The 25,255-nt window shown below is 46.4% G+C and overlaps 1 protein-coding gene across 2 annotated transcripts; it reads right to left on the bottom strand.

The window, feature by feature from the left end:
- Nucleotides 1–7,740: 7,740 nt before the first annotated feature.
- On the bottom strand, nucleotides 7,741–19,729 carry CYTIP (cytohesin 1 interacting protein). Of its 2 annotated transcripts, XM_080621357.1 has the most exons (8): nucleotides 19,535–19,729; nucleotides 16,500–16,549; nucleotides 16,123–16,177; nucleotides 13,357–13,459; nucleotides 13,140–13,233; nucleotides 12,744–12,813; nucleotides 9,400–9,466; nucleotides 7,741–8,889 (listed from the first exon to the last, which is right to left on the bottom strand). In XM_080621357.1, exons 1-8 carry the CDS (start codon nucleotides 19,688–19,690, stop codon nucleotides 8,417–8,419), a joined length of 1,068 nt encoding a protein of 355 aa, XP_080477483.1. In that variant the 5' UTR covers nucleotides 19,691–19,729; the 3' UTR covers nucleotides 7,741–8,416. The 2 variants fall into 2 exon arrangements, with proteins under 2 accessions (XP_080477483.1, XP_080477482.1); XM_080621356.1 differs by having other exon boundaries at nucleotides 13,140–13,459.
- Nucleotides 19,730–25,255: the final 5,526 nt, after the last annotated feature.

Raw genomic sequence — 25,255 nt, forward strand, 5'->3', positions numbered from 1 at the left:
GAGCTGCTGCCACCTAACCCGCTTAACATTCCCCATCGGGTTTGTGTGCTGATAAACCTTGCCTTGCCGCTGGCCAGACAATGAAAGCATTTTGCACTTGTTGGGGAACAAACCGGCTGGTTGGAAGGACACATGCCCTGCATGCGGTGCAACACCACACTCCTCTGCTATCACACGTGTTTACAGGCAGGGCCGTGTCCTGCCAGATGCTGAGCAGCTGCAATTACATGCTCAGTGAAATGCATCTTCAAGGGATCAGCCCTCAAGGACAGAACTAGAAGATGAGAACCAAAAGCACAAGCCCATGTGATGTTTTGTGACAAGATGAGAACTGAGGTGGCAGGTCCGCAAGGCCAAGCCAGCCAGGCAATGAGATGCTTGCTGCCCCACCAGTGCCGAGGCAGGTCAGCACTGTGCTTCCCCTTCCACATCCACCACACAACCTCCTTTTGCAGAAGCATCTTCTGGTCACAGCAGTAGAAACTCTCTTTAGAGGAATATAAATGTGGCGAGGGATGAGATTAGCACTTACACTGTAATTATCAGTCAGACCTAAACCTAGCAGGAGTGATACAGGGACGTTTCACAAAGTGAAGTAGGAGGATTGCCTGAGCAGCACCAGGGCATTTTCTGACCGCAGCTGAACTTGCCTCAACTCTGTGCCCAAAGCCAGTTTTACATAAGAGTGTAATCTCCTGCTATGAATGACTTTTTGTGTTGGTACGAAACAACGTTTTTGACATCTTTGTGCTTTAGGACTTTGAAATCTTCTTGTCAAGTTTTGACCTTGATTAGAAATGAACCCAAAACCTTTCCACTGGTTTTGTTCATCTGTGAGTTTGCATCTTGAAATCAACAACACTTCATCGTTGTTATGAAAATGAGCTTGGTGTAATTGATTTATAAAATCAATCGTATGCTGGAAAAAATTTGTCCAGGAAAATGGATAACAAGGATTGAAAGTGAATTGACAACATGCAACAGTAGGGACCTTCAGGAGAGACTGGGTACCCGGCACAGACTGGTGGCTAGGGAGAAGAAGAATACCTTCTCTTCCTATTGAGCTATTTCTGTATCTCTGACATAATCCAAAGGGCCCTGCAGGTGATTTAGCATGACCGTCAGGACGAAGGAGGTGATCCTGCCCCTCTACTCTGCTCTCGTGAGACCTCAATTGGAGTATTGTGTGCAGTTCTGGTGTCCTCAACATAAAAAGGACATGGAACTGTTGGAACAAGTCCAGAGGAGGGCCACGAGGATGATCAGGGGACTGGAGCACCTCCCGTATGAAGACAGGTTGAGAAAGTTGGGGCTGTTCAGCCTGGAGAAGAGAAGGCTGCGTGGAGACCTCATAGCAGCCTCCCAGTATCTGAAGGGGGCCTACAAGGATGCTGGGGATGGACTCTTCATCAGGGACTGTAGTGACAGGACAAGGGGTAATGGGTTAAAACTTAAACAGGGGAAGTTTAGATTAGGTATAAGGAGGAAGTTCTTTACTGTGAGGGTGGGGAGGCACTGGAATGGGTTGCCCAAGGAAGTTGTGAATGCTCCATCCCTAACAGTGTTCAAGGCAGGCTGGACAGAGTCTTGGGTGACATATTATAATGTGAGGTGTCCCTGCCCATGGCAGGGGCATTGGAACTGGATGATCTTAGGGTACTTTCCAACCCTAACTATTCTATGATTCTATGATTTCTCATTTGACAGGTCCTTGTCTCCAGGGTTTCCCTCAGTGTGGAAACACCACTGAAAAGGTTTCATGGTTGGGACTTACCATGTTTGGGAGCATCCCTGCTGCACCATGACCTCAAGGGCTGAGTGGGCATGTGATCATCTCACAGGGTCAAGGGGCCATGTCTGCATTGGTGCAGCCAGCACAAATCCTGGCTTAAGCATGGGGCAAACTCCCAGCCAGGCTTCTAATTTGAAGTCACACAAAGCTGAAAACATGGCACCAGGGTTGGCAAGCAAGTAGCCTGCTAACCTTGGAGCCACATCAGCTCCCACGGGAACAGGGACAGATCCTGTCTTCATATCCTCAGGAACCTGCCTGCCTGATTTCTTGATTGCAGGAAGATATTGAAACAATTTTAGGTACTTCCTGGTGCCATCTATTGGTTACACAATCAATTCTCAACAACTCACATTTTCCCAAATGAGCACCTCGTGGTTGAAGCACGGTTTGCATGAATCTATTATAAATCATTTTCCGTGTGACCTTTAGCGCAGGAAGTTTCCATTCCAGCTATGCTTTACTAAAATTTCAGAAACAGCACCTGGGATTTCAGAGGCACAACAGGGATTTGAGAGTCGGTGAGGTAAATCATTGCTGAGCCCCAGTAACTCCAGTTCATGCCAGAAATAGGAAGAGGCCGCCGTGGCAGGGTGTTTGCAGAGCTCTGCAGGCTCCTCTGTCATTAACTCTCTGCTGCCCAGTTTCTGCTCCAAGCTTCCAGGAGCATCTCATGCATGCACATGGCTGCCTGGGGAGCACATGTACCACACACGGTCACTGGAGCAGCTCTAGAGCAGAAGTCACATAACCCAGGGTCACCATGGGAGATGCAGTGCCACCCAAAGCCATGGCAAGATGACAGGCATGGTGGCACTGGAGACAAATGTTCCCACAGCTGAGACAGCCAGGAAGGATTACATTTCACTTGAACCCCCCCAGAGAAAAACTCCTGTGAATCATGTCAACAAAATACAATCAAGCATTTCCATTTTGTCAGCAAGATAAATACCTTATGTTTATGAAAAAGAAACCATACCTTGGCATTTCCCTTCTATAGCGAATTTCAGGATTTAACTTTTCATCCAACAGAGAAATGAAAGACAGAAGTAGGGGTGTTCACCCTGCTAGAGCTGTGTCAAGCACTAGCCAGCCCTCACACATGCTCATGCTTTCCCGCTGCTCCTGGCCATGCTTGGCTTCAGAGAGGAGTTGCAGAAGGAGCAGCGTGTTTCCTCCGAAAAACAGGAATACATGCCAGAGTGATGCAGCAAGGGTATGCTAGTTACAAACAATGGGCACATGCAGAGTAATTCAAGTTTTGACAGTGTTAAAAATAGGCAGCTGCTGCTTTCTTCCTGGCAAACACTGTGCAAGCAGCCCAAAGGGATTTATGGTGAGGGGAGAGCAGCTCCTGCCTGTCGGAAGGCATTTGCCAATGCAGGTTGCTCTCCTTTGTCTGCCCCCAGGAGCTCAGGGTCACCTGTCACCCCCAGGTCATCTCAGTGACTGAGATCATGAACGCTGCTTGGATGCTGCAGCATCCCCAGCAGTGTTTTTAAGCAGGCAGAGTTCCTGCTTAAAAACACACCTGGACTCAGAAAAAGGAAAAAGTAGGCAGCTATTTATAATCAAAGCTGGGCAAAGCCACCTCTCAGGGCTATGAAAACATTTAATTTGCATAAACCTGAGGTGATGTTGTTTCTGCCTCCAAGCTTTTAAAAAAGTGGAAGCCTGTACTGAAAAGAGCCAAACTTTACAGAACCAATTCAGTCTGTGGACCTTACCGTGAGCAGAGCACCACGTGAACATCCCAGCTCTCTGCTCTTACCATCACTTCTATCTGCACTGAAGAAGCTCTTGGCTCCAGCCCACAGGTGCCACCAGGGCATCTCTTGGCTGTTTAGACCAGCATGGCCAATGGCAGTAATGTGGCATTGCCATCCTCTGTCATGGGCCATCTACTTTCCATCAGTTTTGCAAGGCCTCAGCACTGGGGCTTGTTGGACGGGCTCTGCCTGGGCTTCACTGGCTTGTTCTCACTGTGACAGTGATTTCTGTGGCTGACCGGGTGCCTATGGTGAGTTTGATTTACTTTTGCTTATCTGTGTGTAGCACAACCATAGCTTTACGCAGACAGCAGTAACAAGCAGCGGCTCTGCACTGAGAGCATAGCATTAAATTCTTGGGTTTATGTATGTATAAGTGACAGGAAGGACAAACTCAGTCACCTGCAATAACTACATGTTGTGATCTTCTTTTCAATGCTACGATAGCTGGGTACAAACAGCTGCTATGCATGAAAACTTTTAAAACAGCTGCATGAGAAAGGAAATGTGAGGTGCAAAAGCAGAAAGCAGCAGAGCAGAACCGCGTGTGGGAAGGCAGAAACACAGCCCTAAGAGGCATGCGGAAAAGTGGTCACTGAAGGGATAGCCACCAGCTCTGAGCACAGCTGAAAAGGAACAAAACCCAGGACATGCAGAAATATGGCTCAGACAGGGAAACACAGCAACTCCTCACATATTTCAGCAGCTTCCAGGGCTGGACCTTTAATGTGTGAGGGGAGAGTTTTTGCAGGATAGTACAGCCTTGAAGCCAGAATGATTTTCCACTGGATTTGAAATGCTTCCAACAGAAGCCACAATGTGCTTCATGGTTTTGTAGAAAAAAAACTTCCACAGTAGAAATTCAGGCCAAGAGAGCCCAGGGGGAAAAAAGGAAAGAGATATAACAAAGGTCATAAAAAAAGGGCAAGGCTGGCTAGATCTGGGCATTGGGCAAGACTGGGTTAAGCAGTTAAGAACCCTTACAGGATCAAGCTCAGTAGCATTCAGCAAATTAATTGAAGTTTTAAGTTTACAAAGGAATTGCATTCTTCAGAGCAGCCACGCTTCTTTCTGCAGTAAACTCACACCCTATATCCACAGGGATAAGAAGAGAAAAGGTAATCCCTTGGCTGTTAGGAAATCAAGCAAACCCTTCAATGACCCCATCCGTGATCAGTGAGCAGACCTCCTCTGCTGAAGGTCCAGAGCACTTCTACACACATTGGTTGGAGCCCCAGCCCTTGAACCAGTGTCACCACACAGCGTTTCCTGTATGCTCACCCTCCTCTTGCCCTGACTCCTGTGAGGCAGAGCAGGGATCCTTTCAGACTGCTCCATGCTAGGAGAAATGCCATTTTAAAAGAACTTTCTCCTTTGTTTTGCCCTCTGAGCTGTTTGGCTTGCCTGTGAGCTCCTTCCTCACCTCAGAAGGCTGAGGCACCATTGTTCTTGATGCCCACTGCGGCAACCCCGCCTGTCACCCACATCCTGTTTCTGATTGTGGCCATGAACATCATGTTGTCGTCTCATAGCGACCGAAACATGCTCTTGCAACTGCTAGAAAATCATCATTTATTCAGTCTTTCTTAAGGCCTGTCTTAATCTTGTTGGATGTCCAGGCTCATTCAGCCTTTCCATACTAAAAGAAAGCATGTATCTCCTGAGATAGGACAACTTTCCAAACCAAAAGGAATCCTGCTTTGGACCACAAAGCTGAACTAATTTCTACTGCAGATGCAGCCTAAGACAGTAGAGTTCATACAGTGTTTTAAATACCTTTTTTCCTCCCTCTATAAGTCAAGGCAGAGGATGTAGGCTGTGACCAAGGCACCTTGTCAAGCCCCACCTCTGCCACTTCATCCCTATAAACTAGCTGCAACAAGCAAAAGAAGACATTAATTCAGGAGCTGGGAGGGGGGGGAAGGCAAATCAGGCACCAGTCAGGCTGACACATTTCCATTGGTCTCTGCAGACCAGTCAGCCCATGCTCTCCATGGCAAACAAAAAGCTCTGGCCTAGCTCTGGTAGTGCCCTGACTTTCACCCAGGTGAAGAGTCCATAGCACCAGTGGAGAAAGCTTCAACCCTCTGATCAGACATGCTGGGCTAGGGATATTTTGTCTTTTGACACAAATACATACACCAGTCCTGGGTCCAAATACTCCTTGGCCAGGTATAGAGAGAGGAGTGCTCCTGCTGGAGAAGAGCAAGTCACCATCAGACACTCACAGCCACATGCAGCAGCATGCCGACTCTGGCTGGCTGGAAACATCCCCATGCAGGTGATGGAGAGCGCTCTTCCCTCAGTGCAGTCTGGCATCTGAAGCCAAGCAACCCAACCGCACATGGGACTGAGTTCAAGGCTCCTTTCTAAGTGCTGAAGCCATTTGCTCTCTTTGGGGGCCTTCGACAGCCTTCACCAGATTTTCTGGTTATTCTGTCCACAGTTGCTTTCAATCACACATGTATCTGCATTTAATTCCACAGTTTGTCCAAATAGAAATAATATCTCCTATTTTTTCTGTCATTTCAGCTGGTGTTACGGGCAAAGAAATGTAAAACTCTATCTAGAGACAGCAAATCACAGGCAACAAACATGATGTCTAGCAATGAGCTCCAGAGCCCTGACCAACACCTGAAATGCTCCAGCCTGGGCTGACAGGTTGGCTCCGGCTCCCTGCAGGTGTCAGACCAAAGCCCACCTCCAGGCCCAGGGGCTGGGGGATGAATGATAGCTGAGGGCTCACAGTCTGAACTGCAGGTGTTTGGTTCAGCAGCACAGACAGAACATCATTCCCATATGTATAAACCTTGTGAGCTCTTTTCCTGATTGCCCTTCAGCTTTCCCAGATACTTGCCGTATTACCAGCTATTTAATCCTTTTAAGAGAAATTACAGATGCCAATACGGATTCTGCTGGCTTAGCAACATTCATTAATTAGAGAACTATTGGGAACAGGTTGTTTTTATTTGGGGTTCATCTCAGAGGGAAACTATTGGATTTAGCCTGAGATTTATGAAAAGACCAGGAAATCCTGCCACAGCAGTACCCAAGTGGTAAACAACTGCATGGTCTGCTGGGTCAAAAGATGAATGACTCATACAAGGTATTTAAGTTATATTTAAAATTCTTTAAATTGTATTTGAAAAACATAATCAGGTTGCTTGGGCTAAGCAAACAGCCTATTTCCCTGCTGCCTGAGGGGGAAATAAAATTTTTCTTTTTCTTCACATTTACGTCCTTATTTATTAAATCACTTCATATGAGCTATCAAGTTAATCTTACTGACAAAGTCTCTGCTCCTGAGGAAATTTGAACACCTAATGACCTTCCTGCCAATGCAGTGGAAGCACCAGCCCCAGGGCCATCTCCTGCAGTCCCTGGACCTCAGAGGAACCATATCCCAGGCACAGCCCTCTTAAGGAGGTCCCGAGGGTACAACCTGTGACTGTCTCCAGGCACAGGGCAATCCTGCTCATCCCTGCAGGACAATCATCTTCCTTTATTTCTCTCACCTTAAAGAGGTGAGATCAATCTGAGCTATATAGTTACATCATGATAAGTGGACAAGTATGTTCTCAAATCCGGTAAAACTCCAGCCAGGCAACTGGAGCACCATGCCCTCCAGGGGTGCAGTGAGACCCCGGCACTCTGATGACTCTTGCCAATCTGACACCTTGCAGAAAGCTCTGTTTCTAGCAAGGCTGGCACCGCAGAGCTGCTCTGGGAAGTAGGAGATGCAGAGACCCATTACCCTTTGCTGGCTCCCCGCAGCCCATCACCTGCAGCCTCCCACAGCAGTCGCTGCCACGGCCCCCTTGCCTCCCTCCCAGATCACACAGACATACGCACCTCACCCCTTTTCCCTGGGGAGTGCTCTCTCCACAGAGCTACCAGCCTGTTTGCACTTCTGCTCAATGCTGCTGGTGCTTCCCACTAAGCTCATTCGACACCAGAGCCTATGAGGGGTGCATTAGTGACTGATGCACCCTGCTCTGGACACGTGAAGCTGCTCAAAGCAGCAAGCACATGGACACCACCAGCTGCGGTCATGCACAGAGCCTGGGCTGCGTGCATGCTCAGCAGACTCCTTTCTACTTCAAAACCCTAGAGCAAGACAGGTTTGGCAAGACATGCCAAACCAGCTACTGGCAGAGATTGCAGCTGGTCAAATCACAATCAATAAACCAGTTTATTTCAGGGTTTATACAACGGCTGCTAAGAATGAGAAACTGACAGCAGCCAGCATTTACTTTGTAAATCTATCAGTGCTGTCGGCTCAGGTGACCACCAGAACCGATCCCTGCTTTGGAGACTGCGAACTGAGTTGTGGAGTTCATCCTTTCATTTTCTTTTTACCATGGGTAAATCTCTGCCGTTCATTTCAAAATGTTACTGCCCGGGGTATGTCTCTGTCATACACTCTGGCCTCCATCCTCTTTCTAAGGGGAGCCTGTCACTGGTTTTAGTAGAAGCACTTGCTTTATTAAAGACCTTTGGAAGACTATGACTTTGGTAACAGGAAATAAATAACTATCAATCAATTTTGCATTCAATTAAAAACTGTTATTAACACTAAACTATGCTGAGGAAGTTCTGCAAAGGTTCTTCATGTTTCAGAGTTAGTCATTTTTCACGTTAATGAAGAGGTCCACAGTGTGCTCTGATTAAAAATTAAAATAATGAAAAATCCCAGAGCTTTATAAATATCATCAGTACTGTTGTCTGGAGGACTGCCATGCAGTGCCACCACACATCACCCACTGCATGCCTCCACTGAGCTGCTGCCTGCAGCCCCAGGCCAGGTAGCAGTCCCACGTGCAGAGCCCTGGGCATCAAGGATGGACGTGCAATGTCAGACTCGACTTTCTTCCTCTTCCACCGCCCGGTGAAGTCCTGGAATGAACTTCAAAATATTCTTTCGGACACTGGGTCTCCTGCTTTTCCTCGGGAGGGTCCCAAAAGTACTGGTGCAGCTGCTGCCCTCCCAGAGTGGTGACATGGACCCACTGCTGGCCAGGCTGATACTGCGGATCCTCCTCAGTGACGACCTCCCAGGAGCACCATCTCCGTCCCTGGGGAAGAAGCAGTCATCATCCACACTCGACTGGCGGCTCAGGCTCTCTGCAGCTGAATCCTCAAAGGCACAGCTCTGGTAGAAACTGTCCTCACTGTCCACGGTCATCGAGCTCAGACGGCTGCGGGAGCTGCTCTCACTGGAGAAGCGAGGCTTCACCGGAAAGAGGGGTCCTACCATGCTGCCGCCACTGAGCAAGCTGGCCTCTTCCAGCTCCAGTGCACCCAACAGCATGTTGTCATTCACCTTCCCTGAAAGCAGAAGCCAAACAGGAGCATTATTTACCGGTGTCTGCTCAATGCTGGAAAGCAGGATGCCTGTGTCACAGTGGCGCAGAGAAATGTCATGCCCAGCATCTCAGTGCAGGGAGCAGTCCCTTACCCTTAAGGGAAGCTGCTTCCCAGCTGTGGGGTGCTCTCTGCCCCTGCCATCCCCCACATGCAAAATCAAAGCCACTGTCTAGATGACCCATAAAAAACACAAGCAAAAAAACCTTTCACCTGATAAGTCCAAATAAAAATGGATAAAATATTTGTAACCCAGAACTCATGTGAAAGAGCATTTGGTCTGCATTAGTCAAGCAACATCCAAATTTATCACTCCCAGAAAAAAGCTTTCCCAGGGGCAGCCCCATGCCTTCATTTGCAGGGGAAAAAGAAAGCAAACGAAAATCAGATTAAAGAATTGCTTTTTACAGATGAGACACTGTTTCCACAGAACTCAGCAGCACTGCGGTTTTCTACCCAGAAACAAGGACGTACCGTGCAGCAAGCGTTGTTCCTGTAAGAGCAGAGAGCGCAACTCCACCCATTTCTGCTGCAGACTTTGCTGTGGAGGAAGAAGAGGGCTCTGTCATTCATGCACGTTTGCACAAGCATAAAACAGTTGTAAAGAAAACGATTTAGAAAGTACAGGTACTACAGGCAGCACCTGTATGTCCCTTTTTTTACAGAGACAATTTTCCCGGAGTTTAGCAAATTTCTCCACAGTCCACTCATATCCTGGGTGCTCAGTGAGGTGCTGTACATGTTTGATTTGAAAATAAGCAACCTGAAATCTGTAGAGCGTGCTGCTTGCCTTCAGCCAGCACAGGACAGGCTCTGCAGCGCACCCTCCTCTAGCCCTCCGCAGCTCTGGAACCCACCAGCCATGAACAGGCACCCCGCTCCTCATTCCTGGATCCTGCAGTGCAGCGTGGGGATGGCACAGCTAACCATCCCAACCTTGTGTTAAGGTAACACCACCCTGTGCATATCCAACCTAATGCCACCCAACACAGCAACATTTTTCTTTCTCTCTGTTTCAGATCAACTTTTGATGTAAAAACAAACTATTGAATAGTTAATTAAAGAAATGACAACAAATCAACTGATGAGCTTCTGCCTGGAGACGGTTGCAGGAGGTACTTCCCCAGTAACCTGCCTGAACCTGCTGCACCTCACATGTGCAGCCAGACAGGCTGGCAAATCACACACTTGTACACCCAAACTGACCAGACCTGCATGGGCAATCCTGTCAGCACATTCACTTTTTTTCCCTCACTTTGGAAAAATCAAACACACAATGAAAACCAAAGCCCAGGCGCAGGGTGGTGGTATGTGGATGATTTTCTGGCAAAGAACAGCCACATACCCAGATCAGCAAGTGCCTACATGGAGTTCAACATGAACCAAGGAACAACAAAAGGTGAAGGAGGATGGGAGCGAGGCACTGGAAGTGAGAATCCCAGCAAGATAAGAAGGAGCTGGAATTTACTGAGTTGCTAAATTGAGGACTGTTGGAAAACTTTGAAGGTCAGGTTCTCACACCTGTGCTTAACCAATTATATGTTAGTTGTTAAGAGCCTCACAGATATGTATCCAATCACAATGTGCCAAGTTAGTGAAAACAACTTTAAGAAATAGTGTATAAAGAGTTGGTTTTCTATAATAAATGGCTTTGTCTGATCACATTGATCTCCGACTGAGTCCTTTCTGTGACAGTGGTACATTGGGATGCCCTGTGGGCAAGCCTGCAAAACAGGAGCAGTGACAGCTTTTGAGGAGACCTAGTCCAAGGTCTGCTCTTACAATCTCTACACAATGTTGAATACAGCAGTTTTTAGAAGTTTATAATTCAAAGAGACCTAGGAAATTGCATGTAAGAGATGCTTGTGCAACTGCACATCCAAGCCTGTGATGATGCCTTGTACTCCACAGGCACATGGCCGTCTCACTGCGGTTACAGGGGTTTGCAACAACCGGGCACACCCTTCGGTAAGGCACTAGAGACAGTTATAAACAGAATTAGACTCTTTCCACTGCAGCACACCGATGTAAGAGCGCAGGGTCAGGCTCACGCCCTATTTTACTCCGTACCAACACTTGTTACAGAGGTTTGGCATTTCTGGGAAACAGTTGTTTTGTAATAGGTTCCCTCTTGAAATAAAATCATTCACAGCAGATTTTGAGATTTTGGCTTTATGATTTCCCTGTAAAGGTATGGGGAGGAATGGCCCTTCTGGTGATTATACTGGTTATTTCATCCAGATTTACAAGGGACCAGACTTAACGACTTGCCACGGAGTACTGATCGCGGCCAGGTTGGAAGCATCCTGCTGCTGCGTTCTCATTAGCACAGTGATGAATGCTCTGGCTCTGGGTCCTTTCTTGCCATGTCTGGACTAGCCATTCAGCTGGTCAGTCCCAGCATCTCCAAACACCTCCTTGTCCCCAGGGATGTGGTCACACACAGCTCCATGCAAGGCCAGCATGGCACCTGCATTCACAACAGCCTCCCAACACCTCCCACCTCACCGGACACAGTGGGCATGCAGGGGTTTGTCCCAGCCCCACAGGGAGCACCAGCGCTGCCTCCAAGCTCGGCTCTCCCGGTTGTTTGCACCAGCCAAGAGCCCAGAGCCCCCTACCACCTACTGGTCAGTTTTACCTCCTTCAGAGAGAAAATAACAGCTGTCTGCCAAGGAGCAATGCCTAAAATCATTGTAGCCATTTCCAAAAGCATCCTCCATACAGCCCATCAGTTTAACAAGCCTTGGAGGGAAAACTGAGCTCATTGAGGTCTCACCGTGGTCTCCTCACCCCTGCCCATCATCTGGGCTGAAGTGATGATGACCAAGATATTGCCTGGACAGCCAGACACTGCCCTCAGCATCCCTCAGCTGCAAACCAGTGAAGGTTGGGTAGAATCCATCCTTTCCTCACCCTCCAGTCCCCACAACTAATGTTTGCTCATCTGCAGCATCAGTGTCATGCAGCGAATTACAACACCCAGTAATGTACTGTTATAAATGCAGTGCAAACCAATTAAATAAACAATTAAATAAACATTGTTTTAAACATGCTAAATGCTAAATATGAAATTGCACCCGTGGCAGGACTTACATTTTATAGACAATGGCACATATGGCAAACTGTCCCTGTTGCTCAGCTCTGGCAAGCCTAACCCATTTGGCATGAGGCTTGTTCTAGCCAGATTAATTTTGAATGAACTTTTTAAAGTACCATTCTCCTGCGTGCAGATTTTGGCATAGAGTTGCCATAAGGAAAAATCCTTCACTCAGGTCAACCAAGTCCCAGCTTTGGAAAGCCCTTGGACCCCGCAGTGCTGTGGCTGCAGTGGGGTGAGCAGAGAGACATGCTGGGTCACTGGCACCCAAAACCCTATTGCCAGCCTGGCTGCCTCAGACTCAGCTGGGAGAAGAGAAGTTCTACAAGTCAGAGGTGCCATCAGCATGCTGTCCCTGAAGAGCCTGGGCTCTGCTTGGGAAAGCCTGCTTAACCTTTCTGCTAAATACAGAGGATACTAAAATACGCTGTTCTGTTCTTACAGGGGAGGATTGCCTACCAGCTGGGCACAGCTGAGACACAGGCAGAAACAGAAATATTTAGAGAGCTACAGAAAATATTGTGGGGGAAAATATTACAAAAAAAATATACAGAAAATATTATAGGGACTGTGGCTTGGGGTGCTGGTGACAGTGGACACATGGGTGTTTGTCCCCTGCCAGGACACCTAGCCCCATGGGCACCCACCTACTTCCATTAGGAGTGAACCACAACACGCCTCTGCATTCAACAACAGATTAACTATTTAATTACCTTACCTTCAGTAGCTGCAGCTTGGTCTCGAGCTCCATCTTCCGCACGAACATGGCCCCGTTGACAGTCTCTAACCTGTGAAGAACAGGCAATGTTGGCACTGAAGTGGAGAGAAGCATTGAGCACTTCCAGGCCATGTACCACAGCGCACCGCAGAGCATGGGGCCATGGAGTGCTCAGAAAACAGCTGCATGTGGGGACAGGGAGCACCCCACATGCTGAACCCTCTCCTGTGTGGCTATCTTCAGCCCTCACATACAACAAGAGTGTGGCTCTGCACAGACTCACAGGGATTGCAGCCTCTAAGACAGCACAGGACTGCAGGGAGGCACCAGAAGCTTTCTTGCCTTCCAGCTGGAGAGTCTTTTAAGCTAAGAACCATTTGAAGGAGAGATTCTTACCTCAAATAGTTCCCTGAAGACTTTATCAAGTCCACTATTTGCTTGTGACTATAGCCATCAGTGTTCACGCCATTGATACTAGCAAGGATATCACCTGTTAGAGATACACGGAAGCAAAAACTAGCACATGCATGCCTTCCACATGTTCTACAACAAAAGTAAGTGGGAGGGAAACAAGGTAAGGCCACCACAGCAGGAAAACAACATGAATAGTTACCAGTTTGAAGGCCAGAAAGATAGGCAGGGCTTTCTTCTTGAATTTTGCAGACACAAGTGCATACCTCCAGGGAGTAATCATTTTGGTTTGGGAATCTAATAGTCTGTTAATACCAAAGTGACAGAGTTACCAATATAAAAGCCATGAAAACAATTTAAAAATCAATATTCTTTTTTACACATTTTTGAAATGAGAAGTCTGTGATGAGCAGGGTGTATTATCATGCAAGTGCAAACAGCAGAATGATATAACTTAACAATTAGAAATTGCGTTCTTATGATAGAGAGCAGCAGACACCTGAAAGATACCTGTAAGGTGACTTTGCAAAAACAAAAACAACAAACTTTTAAAACAAGTTGGTTATTCAGTATCAAAAGCTCAGTAACTTCAGTCAAGAATATCTGTTAGCATGGATAGCCACAGCGTGGCAGGATGTGACTCAAGCTTTCAAGTGATCGACTCCTACTCATTGTGAATGCTGCGTGAAGCCAGCTGGTGCTTCCAGATAGATCGATTCACAACAGGGGAACTGAAAAGCAGGAAAAGTTGAACCTACTTTTGCTCTTTTGGCCTCTTAAACTCATTATCCACATCACCACACCGTCTCAAAAGTGCTTTTTATTATTGACTTACACATTTAAATATACATTAAGTAATCCTAAGTATAAATCCATCATATGATTATCAGTGCTGATGTAGATAAATAGAAAAATGCAAAAGTAGGTGACGCAACCTGACCAGATCTTGCAATGACAGGAAATGTCTTCTTGCTTACATGCAAATATCAGTATTTAGCCACATCTTCCTACCAAAATTTAAGAGTGAAGCTGAAATTCCTGAAAACCTGACAGCCACATCTAACCCAGATATAAGAAGTCATGTTAGATTCCTGAATTTCTCAATCTGTGTAGAACAAATAGAGATGAAGGCTGTCTCAGTTCAGAGCTTATCTGCCCAAATCACACCAACACAGTGATATCAGCCCTTGGACCAATAGTAAAACTTTTGGCTAAATTAAGAACACCAAGTCAAACATGAGGGTCTTGGAGGATATGCAGCTGCACGTCACACTCACCTATCAGCCTGAAAGATTGGGCTAGCTTGAGTGATACGAGGGGACGAGCAGAATGGGATTCATCACACCTAACTGGAGTGTCTGGACAGAGGTGTCAGGATGTCCCCACAAGAGCCACCAGGAGAGGCAGGCATCTCTGGGGTGTGACTGATGGCCCCAGGAGAAGCACCCCAGGAGAGTGGACTTCCCTCCCATGTACCTTCTCCTCTTGGACTGCAGAAGCTGGCTGGGCTGTGGTTTTGGAGGGCACATCTAGCTTTTAAATGACTGCAGTGGAAGGAAGAGACCAGCTACCAGTGTCTGCTCTGCAAGCACTTTGGGTGTTTTGGGAGCCGCACCCAGGCTCTGGTCCACAAGTGGGAAGTAGAAGAGATAACATGCGAGAAACTGGCATTTGGCCATCACTGCAGTTCTCATGAGCTCCCTGCAGATGGTAGACCTAAAGTTTCACATCATCTTATTGTGGTTTGCCTAATTTTAACTTGTAGTAATGAAATTACTGCCTCTAAATAATGGCTAATCCTTAGTATCACACAAATGCTGCCTTTCCATAGCCTGGACTTTCTAGAGAACTGCTCAGGCTGAATGCTCAGGAAGAAAATGTGCCAAGAACAATTAGTTTTAATCAGAATGTCATGTATAATGAAAATCTGCCCTGACAATTTATACAAAAGCCCAATAATTGACTCAATTATCCTCCCTTCTGAAAGCTCTCCACTGTTCACGAGCTGAACGCTTACCCACTCATTAGTCACAGAAACAAATCTGAAAAAAGTTAAGCTTTTCCTAATACACTAATTTCACTGAAAATACTGTTTTCTGTTTGTGCACAGATACAGGCAAGCACTCTGAAGATGCCCTGCTGCCACGGTGATCGAAACAGAGGGGTGACATGGGAGGATCTCTCAAAACGTGCTCCTGCCTGCAGGTCCCTCCAGCAGGCACAGCTCTGTGGCATTGCCACAACTCACTGCTCCCAAAACTTCATCTTTTTATTCCTGAGGTTATCTTTTGTTCATAACCAGGATTTTATCAGGTTTACTGATCTGAGAGTTACCTTTCTCACAAAAATCTACAGAACAACAATCTCCCATTAGCAGTGCTCCTGGTAAGATTCTGGTTTTCCTATGTGATGATTTACTGAATTCTACATCTAACAGAATTCCTTCCTTTATGATTTAGCTCTCAAAAAATCATGCTTAGCAGTTATTTATTAAAAAACATACCAATACTGTACATCTACGTTGAAAATGTGTATGTCTAGATATCTTAAAGGAGGTAGTAAAAAGCTACTAGAAGGTGTTTTTTTGAGAGAGAGGTTTTTGGATGTCTCTTTATGTTAAAATAGTTTCATATATAATTCTTCTAAAAATACTTATTTATGGAAGTAAGAAGTCATTGCCATTGCCTCGTATTTGGATTTGGATGAGATTTCTCTTACATTCAACACTCTGACTTGTGAGAAGGCCAGAAATTCTCATCTGTGACCTTTGCTGTGAAAAAAAAAAAAACCAAACTTGGAAATGCATCCTCTTTCTGTATTGTTACTGTAAGCCCTTCAGATGTCATGAGGAACTGGCAGATACCTTTCTCTGCTTTATGCTGTCTTAACCTAATTTTGAGGATGTGACACTTGAGAGTTTGCGGCATATTTTATTTTTAAATGAATCAGCTTATCATTTAAGTCTTACCTGGATTTCAAACCCAAATGTCTCTTTATCTTCTTTCAATATAGCAACAAGGTGTCTGTAAGAAGAATGCACAGAATTCCAAATGAATGCCAGGTTGCCAATTCGTGCGCTCTGTATTTCCAACCAAAACATCATTTCCCACCCTTGTGCTAGCATGGTGTCATCATGCCTTTCTTCAGATGTTGCAGTGGTGGTGCTTGCTCTTTCCTTACTCAAACTAAATGTCAACAGTTTGACTTGCATATCCCAGGTGTTGGGTATCACTCTTTGCCCTGTACCTTGTATCCCACTAGGGCAGCTAAATGGGAAGATTCCCAAAACACACGTTTCATGCAGAAGAAGTAAATAACAGTGATTACAGAGGAATATCGTCATACCTTTGTGGCCTGGAGGAGTCACCCCAGGAGCTGGATCTGGCTAAGGCAAGCTATAATCAGAAACGGGAATAAAAAGGGGTCAGTAGGCTCATGGTTCTTTGAGGCACATGGCTAAAATCAGTAGTTCAGAAGAAAACTAAAACAAGCTGCTGGCTTCCCACCCCCAGCTTGTACCAACACAGCCTCTCCCTCAGTCAAATGAGAACTTAAACTTTGGGATAGGGAGGAAAAGCAGCACGGTCCAGGATTCAAGACAGCTTCTCATCATGTTCAAAGCCGCCTGTTAGATGCTGATGGCAAGCTCAGCCGGGTACAGCAGGGATCCAGCTGCCAACAGCAATGACCTCCGGGTGCACAAACCTTGGAAAAAGGTGCTCCCTCCTGCCCAAGAAGACTTCCTTCACCCTACTGTTCCTTTCTGAGTGAGTTAGAGAACAATTTCAAGCCATAACAGGTCTGATATAAATGCCCATGAAGGATGTTTAACTAACATTGCTGTAAGACAAAGTATCAACTGCAACACATTCTGATGTGAAGGATTGCATTAACTGGCACGAGGAAGATGAAGGAATTCATGTTTGTTTATATTATGTTGGAAATCAAGCCCTGAAAAACTGGCTATAGCTCAGATTTTCTCATTTTCCTGAACTTTTTAAATATAAAATTTAGTATTTCCAGAAATAAAGCCAAAACAAAACCAACGTGGGTACTCTTAGTAAATCAGAATATTGTTTCAGTTGTTCACCTCCAGAAAACATCTCGGCATCCTCACTGGCAGATGGTAATGCAGAACCTGTTCCAACTTTATTAGAAAGCTGCCCACTAGCTATCAAATCTCCCCCGCAATAAGTTAAAATTGACAGCTGCCCTGCTGCCAGCCAACATAAAATAAAGAAACACAAGGCTTTTCTTGCGCAGTGGTGATAATTCCAGGATGACTCTGACATCAGAAATGCTTGGAGCAGAAAACTCTTCCCCAGAGTGCTGGAGATGTAATTTCTGAGGACTCCAGAATTGGGGCAGACAAGAGGCATAACCACTCAAGAAGACCCCTGCATCCAACAGGGCATCAGAGATGGAGCTGCCACTGGTTCTAGCAATGTCTACAATGCTCTTGTCTTATTTTGCACACTTAAAAAACAAACAAACAAAACAAACAGGAAGAAAAATAAATAAATAATAATAAAAAAACAACCCAAAACACACTGTATACCAGCCCTGTGTTTTCAAATAACAGAAGGAATATTCCTTCTTCACAATTCACCTTGTTGCAATGCAGTGCACCATATGAAGTAAGAGGTCAGCCAGTGCTGCAGCATGGCCACCCCGTTCCACAGGCTGCTACCTCCTCAGGGGTGCACAGGCACTCTTGCTCTTGGGGAAGGCTGATGGGCACACAGCACCAGAGCATCTTTCCAACAGTGGGAGCCCTGCAAAAGGCTGAAATGGGCAAGGCTCCAAGATTCTGAAAAGCAGGGATTGCCATCATTGCCATTACTGCTTCAACTATTATCTCTAAAATGCCCAAATCACATCTCTATTATACTAAGACCTCACCTTTCTTTTATACCTTCCCACTAAACATCTGTGGGCATTTATAAACTTATTGCTTGTCAGAAAAGGCAGAAAGCACACATAAATTAAGGTAGCTGCAGACAATTTTCTCTGCAGTTTCTTGTGGCAGTTACACAGCATTTCTGAGCCGACTGATGCATGGTCATGGCAACAAGTATCTAGGATCCCTGCTTCAAGAAAGGTAGACCTGTGCCTGAAGAATTCTCTGGAGAAAGTGAGGATCAGTGTCAAACATTGATTTTTCCCATAAAAATGAAACACGAATAAAGAATTACATTATCCCTGAAATGACTGTAGTCTATACAGCCACACATCTCGGGCTTCAGCAGTATAAAATGATGCCACAGCATGACCACCTATAGAAACACACATTTACCTGTTGAAAGAAAAGGAGAGGAGGGAGAAACCACATGTGTAATATAAACTGCACACCAGGTGAAACAGCTAATGGCAGGTCAGTGAGCATTAGGTACATATGGTCTGTGCAGACCAGTTGTTGGGCCTGATACCTGTGTTGTAAGTCATCTTTTAACAAGCACAGCCGTGTCACAGCCATTACTGCCAGCTCCCCCTTGCACCGGCAGCAATTGCTGCACAAAGGGCTACTCCTTTGCAGCTGTGGGGGCTGGATGCTACCCAGCAGTGGCGCTCCCAAGATTAGTCTGGCTCTGGCTTTCCTTTATCTCCCCACACTTGTACAAAGAAAAGGATTAAGTGTGTTTCCTTTACTGAACAAAGCCTTAAGTACGCTGATATTATGTACCGGTTTTCTAATAGTACTTCCAGATTACAATGTGTCTCAAACATTTCCTATTTAGGTTCCTTCATGCTAGACAAATAGACCAAAGATGGAATTGTTCACCTGGCAATTTACAGTAATAGTGAGTTTTGTGGAACTCCAGTTGCAAACAGCAGAAATATACTGTTCTGGGGGAAAAGCCCAGATGCCAGAGACAGCCCAACCAGTCCAACAGTTGTAGCAAAATGCTCCAAAACCCGGATGGAAATAACTCAGGTGCTTTCTGTCAGCACTGCAGCACAAAGAGCAGTCCAGCCAGGCTGCTGTACTGAAGTAAATGCAGTTTAAAGGAACTCCTGGACAGCAAGAGCCTATTTTGACTCATAGTGCTGTTGTAAACAGAGAAGGAATACAGCCAGGGCAGATCTCAGCTGCAAAAGCATTTCATGCGCACAAGCCCCTGCGGGCAGACCACTTCTTTGCTTGCTCCTCTCAAGAGCTTCCCACACCGCCAATGCTGAAAAGATTTTATTGCAATCCCCAAACCAGCTAGGCTAAAGGCTTCTGGTGGTGATCCTTCTAGCACCCTGACACCAGAAGCCACAGTGAACCTGTGCAGTCACTTGGGGAAACTGGGATGTTTCTGCTGGCACCTGCAGAAAGCAGCTTTCCAGTCTGGAAGGAGCCACCAGCCTCCCAGCACATAGAAACAACCCCGTACCTGCTTGCGCCCGCGGGGCAGCGTCCCCGCTATGTTGGCCAGGAGCTGGATCCTCCTGTTGTCCATTGGCAGAGCCTGATCCCCCCCAGCAGGGTCAGCACCGAAGTCTATGAAGTTGGCGTTATGGTTTTGCTGATTGAGCCACCTTAGAGCCATGTTGGTGGAAGGTTATTTAAAACAGCATTGCTAAATGCTGCAGCATGGCTGAGGAAACTAAAATACACTCACCCCTCTGTGATCAAAAAGTGTAAGACCGGAAAGCCAGGCACGTGACTTGTGGTTTAGGTGCATGTTACATAAATCTCTTCTAGCAGATCACCAGGGCACTTGGTATGTGTAGTGCTCATAGGAGAGTTAAGAATTAGGCTTGGCAGTTAAAGAAATCTGCTTAATTTTTCCATTCTTGCACACAATTCTCACCAAACAGCTTCTTCTCTCTGAAATGACTTGTCCTTAAAGCACTACTTGCTTCAGACACTTGCCTGAATTCCAGTTGTCCATTCTCCCACTTGCTCGGCACCGCCTGCATTGCCCAAATTACCTTTTTGAAAGATGAGAAAATAATGCTTTCTTTGAATAATAGTATTAGCGCATGACTTTCCAGCCACAGAGAGGAAAGCAATAATGAAAGCCACAGACTGAGAGCAGGAGCTGAAAACACTGCAGAGCAAGGGCAGAGCAATGTCTGCAGCTTGCGTTTTGGTAGGGAGCAATGACTTACTCAACAAAGCAGTTTTGGGAGCAAACACCAAAGTAAGCGCAGGGTCTGAAGAAATGGACATGAGGAGCTGCCACAGAAGAGCCATGGACAGGCACGGTGGCACAATGACATTGCCTAAATGTCATTCTTGCATCTTCCTTGGCTGGCCAGGGCTAGGGGAGGATGGTGGGAGCTGCAGGAAGGCAGCTGCACTGTGCCTGGCCAGGTGCATGCACTGAGGCCATCCGGGTGGGCAGGTGGGGTGGTCACAGTTACCAGTGACGCTGCAGGGACCCTCTAATGCACACCCCCTTTGCACACCCACTTGGTATGCTGTGCCAGCAGCCAGGGAGCTGAGCCGTCCATTCCCCTGAAGCACAGCGGTCCCAGCTGGGATCTTGCCCTGGTCTGCACAGGCCAGAGCATGGACTGACACACGTGGCAAGCTGTTGCTCTAAAATCAAGTTTTGTTACAGGGGGTTCCTCTCTTCCAAAGGATTTTGTCCCAGCAGCAAACTCATTTGGGAGGTTTCATCACGCTGAGAATTTTTTGCTGGATTGTTTTTTCATTCCAGTTATCATCTGACCTGTTGCTCACCAGAGCCTGGTGCCCCTGGCCAGCCAGCATTGCCCGCTGTCAGTGGCCAGGAGCAGCCACTGAGAAAGGTTGGACATTCTGATGGGACTCATCTGAAACACACTGACATTTTTTGCTGAGTCAGCTGGACAAATACTGAGGACTAACTCTACAAAGGAACCAAAGTTTGTCACAACCAACCTTAGCTGGCATTTGAACCTTCACAAGGGAAAAGCACGGCTATTGCTGTCGAAACAGAGAAGTAATAAAAATGTACAAGTTACATTCCTTTTTCTCAGTAGAGACCTTTTATGCACCTTTTTGAAGTATTGCTACATGCAGTAGTAGGAGAACCACCTCCCAGAGAGAGAGGTGCACTGTGGGGAGAGGGCAGTTCAGTTTTGTCTCTACTAACCTTGTGGAATGCCAGTGCAGTCTGTTGTGCGCTGTCACAACAGATTAATTCAGAGGTGATTTGCATGCCTTTTATAGTGCTCTGCCCCTACAAATGGTGATGGAGAAGGTGCAGGGATGGGTGTCCAGCTGTGACCAAGAGCGCTCACCCACAGAAAAGATAACAGCTTTTATGTAAGGGACTGTGAAAAGCAGAACAGGTGTGTAAAATTGGTATAATTTTAAAAAAGAAGCCTGTGTCTCCTTTTATGCTGGAAACAAGTCTGGTTTTGGACTGCAGAGCACTATAGATGACATCACGATTTGGCAGAAACTCAGGGTAAGTAAAACAATGAACACAGTGGGATGGGACGTTCCACTGAAAGGTAAGTAAAATTTAACTCCTAGGAGTTATATAACACAGGAGTTTTTTGTTTGCTTTTTTTTTGCACGGCTGATTTTAATCATATTTCTGACTCAGTAAGTTTATTTTCTTACTACTACTTACCCAGCCCTTACTGTGTCACCTCACCAGGGAGGAGCTGCCTTTCCTCTCACTCCCTGCACCACTGGTCAGCACACGTCCCATGACGGCACCCACACAGGACAGCCACCAGCTGCTCCTCCCACAGAAGCAGGATCCGCATCTATCCCCACATCCTTCTAGCTACTCCGCCATGGCCAAAAGTACAGCATGTTTCACACGCATTTCAAAGTGCTTGGACTGTTTTCTTGGTAAAGATCTCCCTCGCTTTTTTTTTTTAATCTTGTGATACCTCATCTTGCCATCAAACAAAATTCCCAGTAATTTTAGGAGCAAAGTGAAATATTCAATAAGAATGGTAGCTATGTGCTATTGAAAAATATTGTATCACTTCAGAAATGGTCAGCGCTAAGAAGAGATCTGAAATGACTTGGCAAAGGCACAGTCACCCACTTCTGCATGCCCCAGCAGAGATGCCTCATCTGTCTGCTCATTGGAGTACTGCACCTTGACCAGTCTTGCCTTGGCAGGGCTTGCAAGTCCTGGGGATTGGAAAAAATAGCACATCTCTCCCTGTGCAGGGCAGGGGTGCACGGCCTCCCAGCAAGCTGGGCTCTAAGCTGAAACCTGTCCCTTGAGACCATCCCACCACCATCCCTGTCCTGGTTTCAGCTGTAACAGTTTATTTTTTAATGAAAATTAAAGAACTTTTGCTACTTTGCTATCACCTCACAAAAGATTTTAAGGAAAAACAAAATCACAAAGTTTCAAGAGAAAGGAATTTTTTGCAGAATTGGGCTGGCACCAGTAACCACCAGTGACTGCTGGGGACCCTGTCTGGGTGCAGTTTCACCGCTGCTGGGGACACCAACTGCTGGCCATCCAAAGCAGCCAAAGAACAGACTTTGATGTCTCCTGCAGCCTGCTAGACTGCCCCTTGCCTCCCCCCTGGGTCTCCTGTGTGGGTTTCTTTAGCTGAATGTGTGTACTTATGCTGGCTTTAGAAGAGGGGTTTTCTGCCAACCCAGAAAGAAAGGCTGCTGGCAGACCAGCACTTCTGCTTCCTGACCCCCAACTTGTAGCCTGACAAATGCCAGATAAAACCCCCATTTCGCAGGAGGTATTGGTGATACAGCAGGCAGGAAAATGGTATCTTCTTCTTTTGCAGAAGTACTGACAATGCTTTGGGATAAATAATGACCGGGGGGTTGGATTTGTTCTTATTCCATAGCAGCCCTGATGCCTTGACATGAATGGCTTCTAACTCCCCCAAGCCTTTGCACATGGTTGAGTGTTTATGTGAAGGATGTTGCCTACCTGTGCCTTCCCAGCGATCTTGAGGAACATTGTTTCTTTCTTCAGTCAAAGGCTGGGTTAACCAGTTTAAAATATGCCCGCTGGGACATTTTTATATTTGGCAGGTATCTGCAATTAAAAAAAAAAGGAAACATATGCTGACCCAAGCTCAAATTATTTCAGTTTGTAGGTGCTATTGGCATCATTGATGTTCATGTTTCTCCCGCATGCTCTGCCCTCCTGTTGCTCAGGAAGGCATTTGCTGGAGCAGAGGAACTCCTAGTGGCAGGAAAATGTTGGCATGGGGCTTATCCCGCTCCAGGGGATCCGCTCATTACTCTGCATTCCTGAAGTGTTGGTACATTCCCATCTTAAATACCCATCCCTCAAAACCTCAGCATCTTGCAACAGAGGAACACCCAGTCAGAAAATACCTGATCCACATAGCTGGAGGGTTCATGGCTGACATGGATGAGTCCCTGTGGTCTCTGTCCCTCTCCTGGCAGACAGACAGGGACAGATGTATGTTGCATGTCACAGCAGCACCCCAGGGATGGTTTAACATATCTGTCCTTCGCCTCTGAGATGAGGAATGAATGTCTGGGCAGATCAACGGGGAACCCCTCTGGGTTAAGGGGGCGGCACTGACCTTTCTCACAGTTCATCTCTCACTTGCCTCCACCATGGTACTTGTTCGGGGGATAAAAAAAGAGTTTAAAAAGTAATGCACAACGGGAAGAAAACTCTTCCTTTTCCCTGAGAGGAGTAAGCTGTGCCTCAGGGGTGGCGTCTGCTTACTTGCTAAAGCATGCTGTGTAATGTGGTGATGATGGTGACTCAAAGCCTCTTCTCTTTTTCCTGCCCACAGTCACCCTGCTACTAAGTGCCTTTGAAAACAAACAAAATGTATTTCAGTTCCTCAGGCAACCCTCGTTTACTTTTCTGAAACCGAGTGACTCATCTCCAGCCAAGCTGAGAGGAGAAACAAATACAATCTCCCACCAGAGCAAAAAGCGGGACCTTTGAGGCTCTTCAGACAAGTCAGCTCAGCGCTAAACTCCCAATCAAAGTATACACAATGACATACAGTTGCCAGGCAGCACTGCCGCTAATGTCTATCTTGCACATTAAACCTCTCTAACATAATGTTACTGTTGGCAGATTAGCAATATGGTGCTATGAGCACACCACCTTTTCATTCCTCAGATCTCCTCCAGTGTGCCCATGGTGCTGATGCATTCTGGGCAGACACAAACTCAGGGAAGGCTGACGAAGAACGGAAGAGCAGAGAAAACATATTGCCAGGGCTCTCCTTTCCTCCTACCTGTTTCTGTGGAATGAAAGCAGAAAATCCTCATCTTCCATCCTCAGGCCCTAGAGAGCTGCTCCTTTGCTCCTCCATGGGGTCCTTGGTCAATTCGCATCTCTGCCCCTCCAGTCCCAGAGCTCCCAGGCTCTTTACAGGCATCCCAGTTCCCAAAAGTATTTCCAGCATTGATGTCTGCAGAGGAACTCCCTGTCACGCATCAGTGTAGACCGCAGCCTCTCCTGCACTTTCCAGGAGCAGCACTGCTCTGTAACGGAGCTCCGGCACTGTAGGCTCTGCTCTTCCCCACCACCCTGCAACAGCTCCGACTCATGCTCTCAGCCCTGGATTCAGGGCACAGCACCCTTCTGAAGGACCACAATCCTGAAACACCTTTGGGATACCTCAAGTAGCTGCTGCTTGATTGCAACATTATCTGTCAAATCAAGCTTGCTACTTTCTCAGTGTTGCTATTTCCATAGGTTGGACTTTGCTTCCCAAGCACATTCAGGTTCTGCTCTAATCATTTCCCCTTTTCTTTATACAGCTTATATGAACTATGAATTTCTAGCTGTTGTGAAAGGAAACCAAAACTGTTGTGACACTAAGGGACTGGTTTTGCATTTAAATAACTGGATGGATGCCCACAGACTTAGAATGGATTTGCATTTAGTGAAAAGAGATCTGGGCTCTTCAGTGATCTTGCTGAAAAGGCAACATGAGGATGTTCCTGCAAGTTGGTCTAATGTGAATAGCTGCATATCTTGTGATATAGACTCATAAGAGTGCAAAACCCCTCTTTGAGACTGTGATGAAATCTGCAGCATGGTTTCAAACAGTCTATATTTTTAGAATGAGGTTTTGTATTGTTACACTTTAACATGTAGACAAACCACGCAAGCTGTTTTAAGTCCTTTGTACTACCTTTGTACTACCAACTTTTCCACCTGATAAGTAGCTGGTAA

Source organism: Psittacula echo (genome assembly GCF_963264785.1).
Source record: "Psittacula echo genome assembly, chromosome: 6".
NCBI lineage: Eukaryota > Metazoa > Chordata > Aves > Psittaciformes > Psittacidae > Psittacula > Psittacula echo.

Excerpts from the sequence above, each read along its gene's own strand:
- CYTIP (XM_080621356.1), bottom strand. The coding sequence starts at position 19,690 with ATGGCTCTAAGGTGGCTCAATCAGCAAAACCATAACGCCAACTTCATA. Across the intron at positions 16,178-16,499 it reads GACTCCTCCAGGCCACAAAG|ACACCTTGTTGCTATATTGA; the intron begins GTATGACGATAT and ends TTCTTCTTACAG. Across the intron at positions 13,460-16,122 it reads CATTTGGGTTTGAAATCCAG|ACTATTAGATTCCCAAACCA; the intron begins GTAAGACTTAAA and ends TGGTATTAACAG.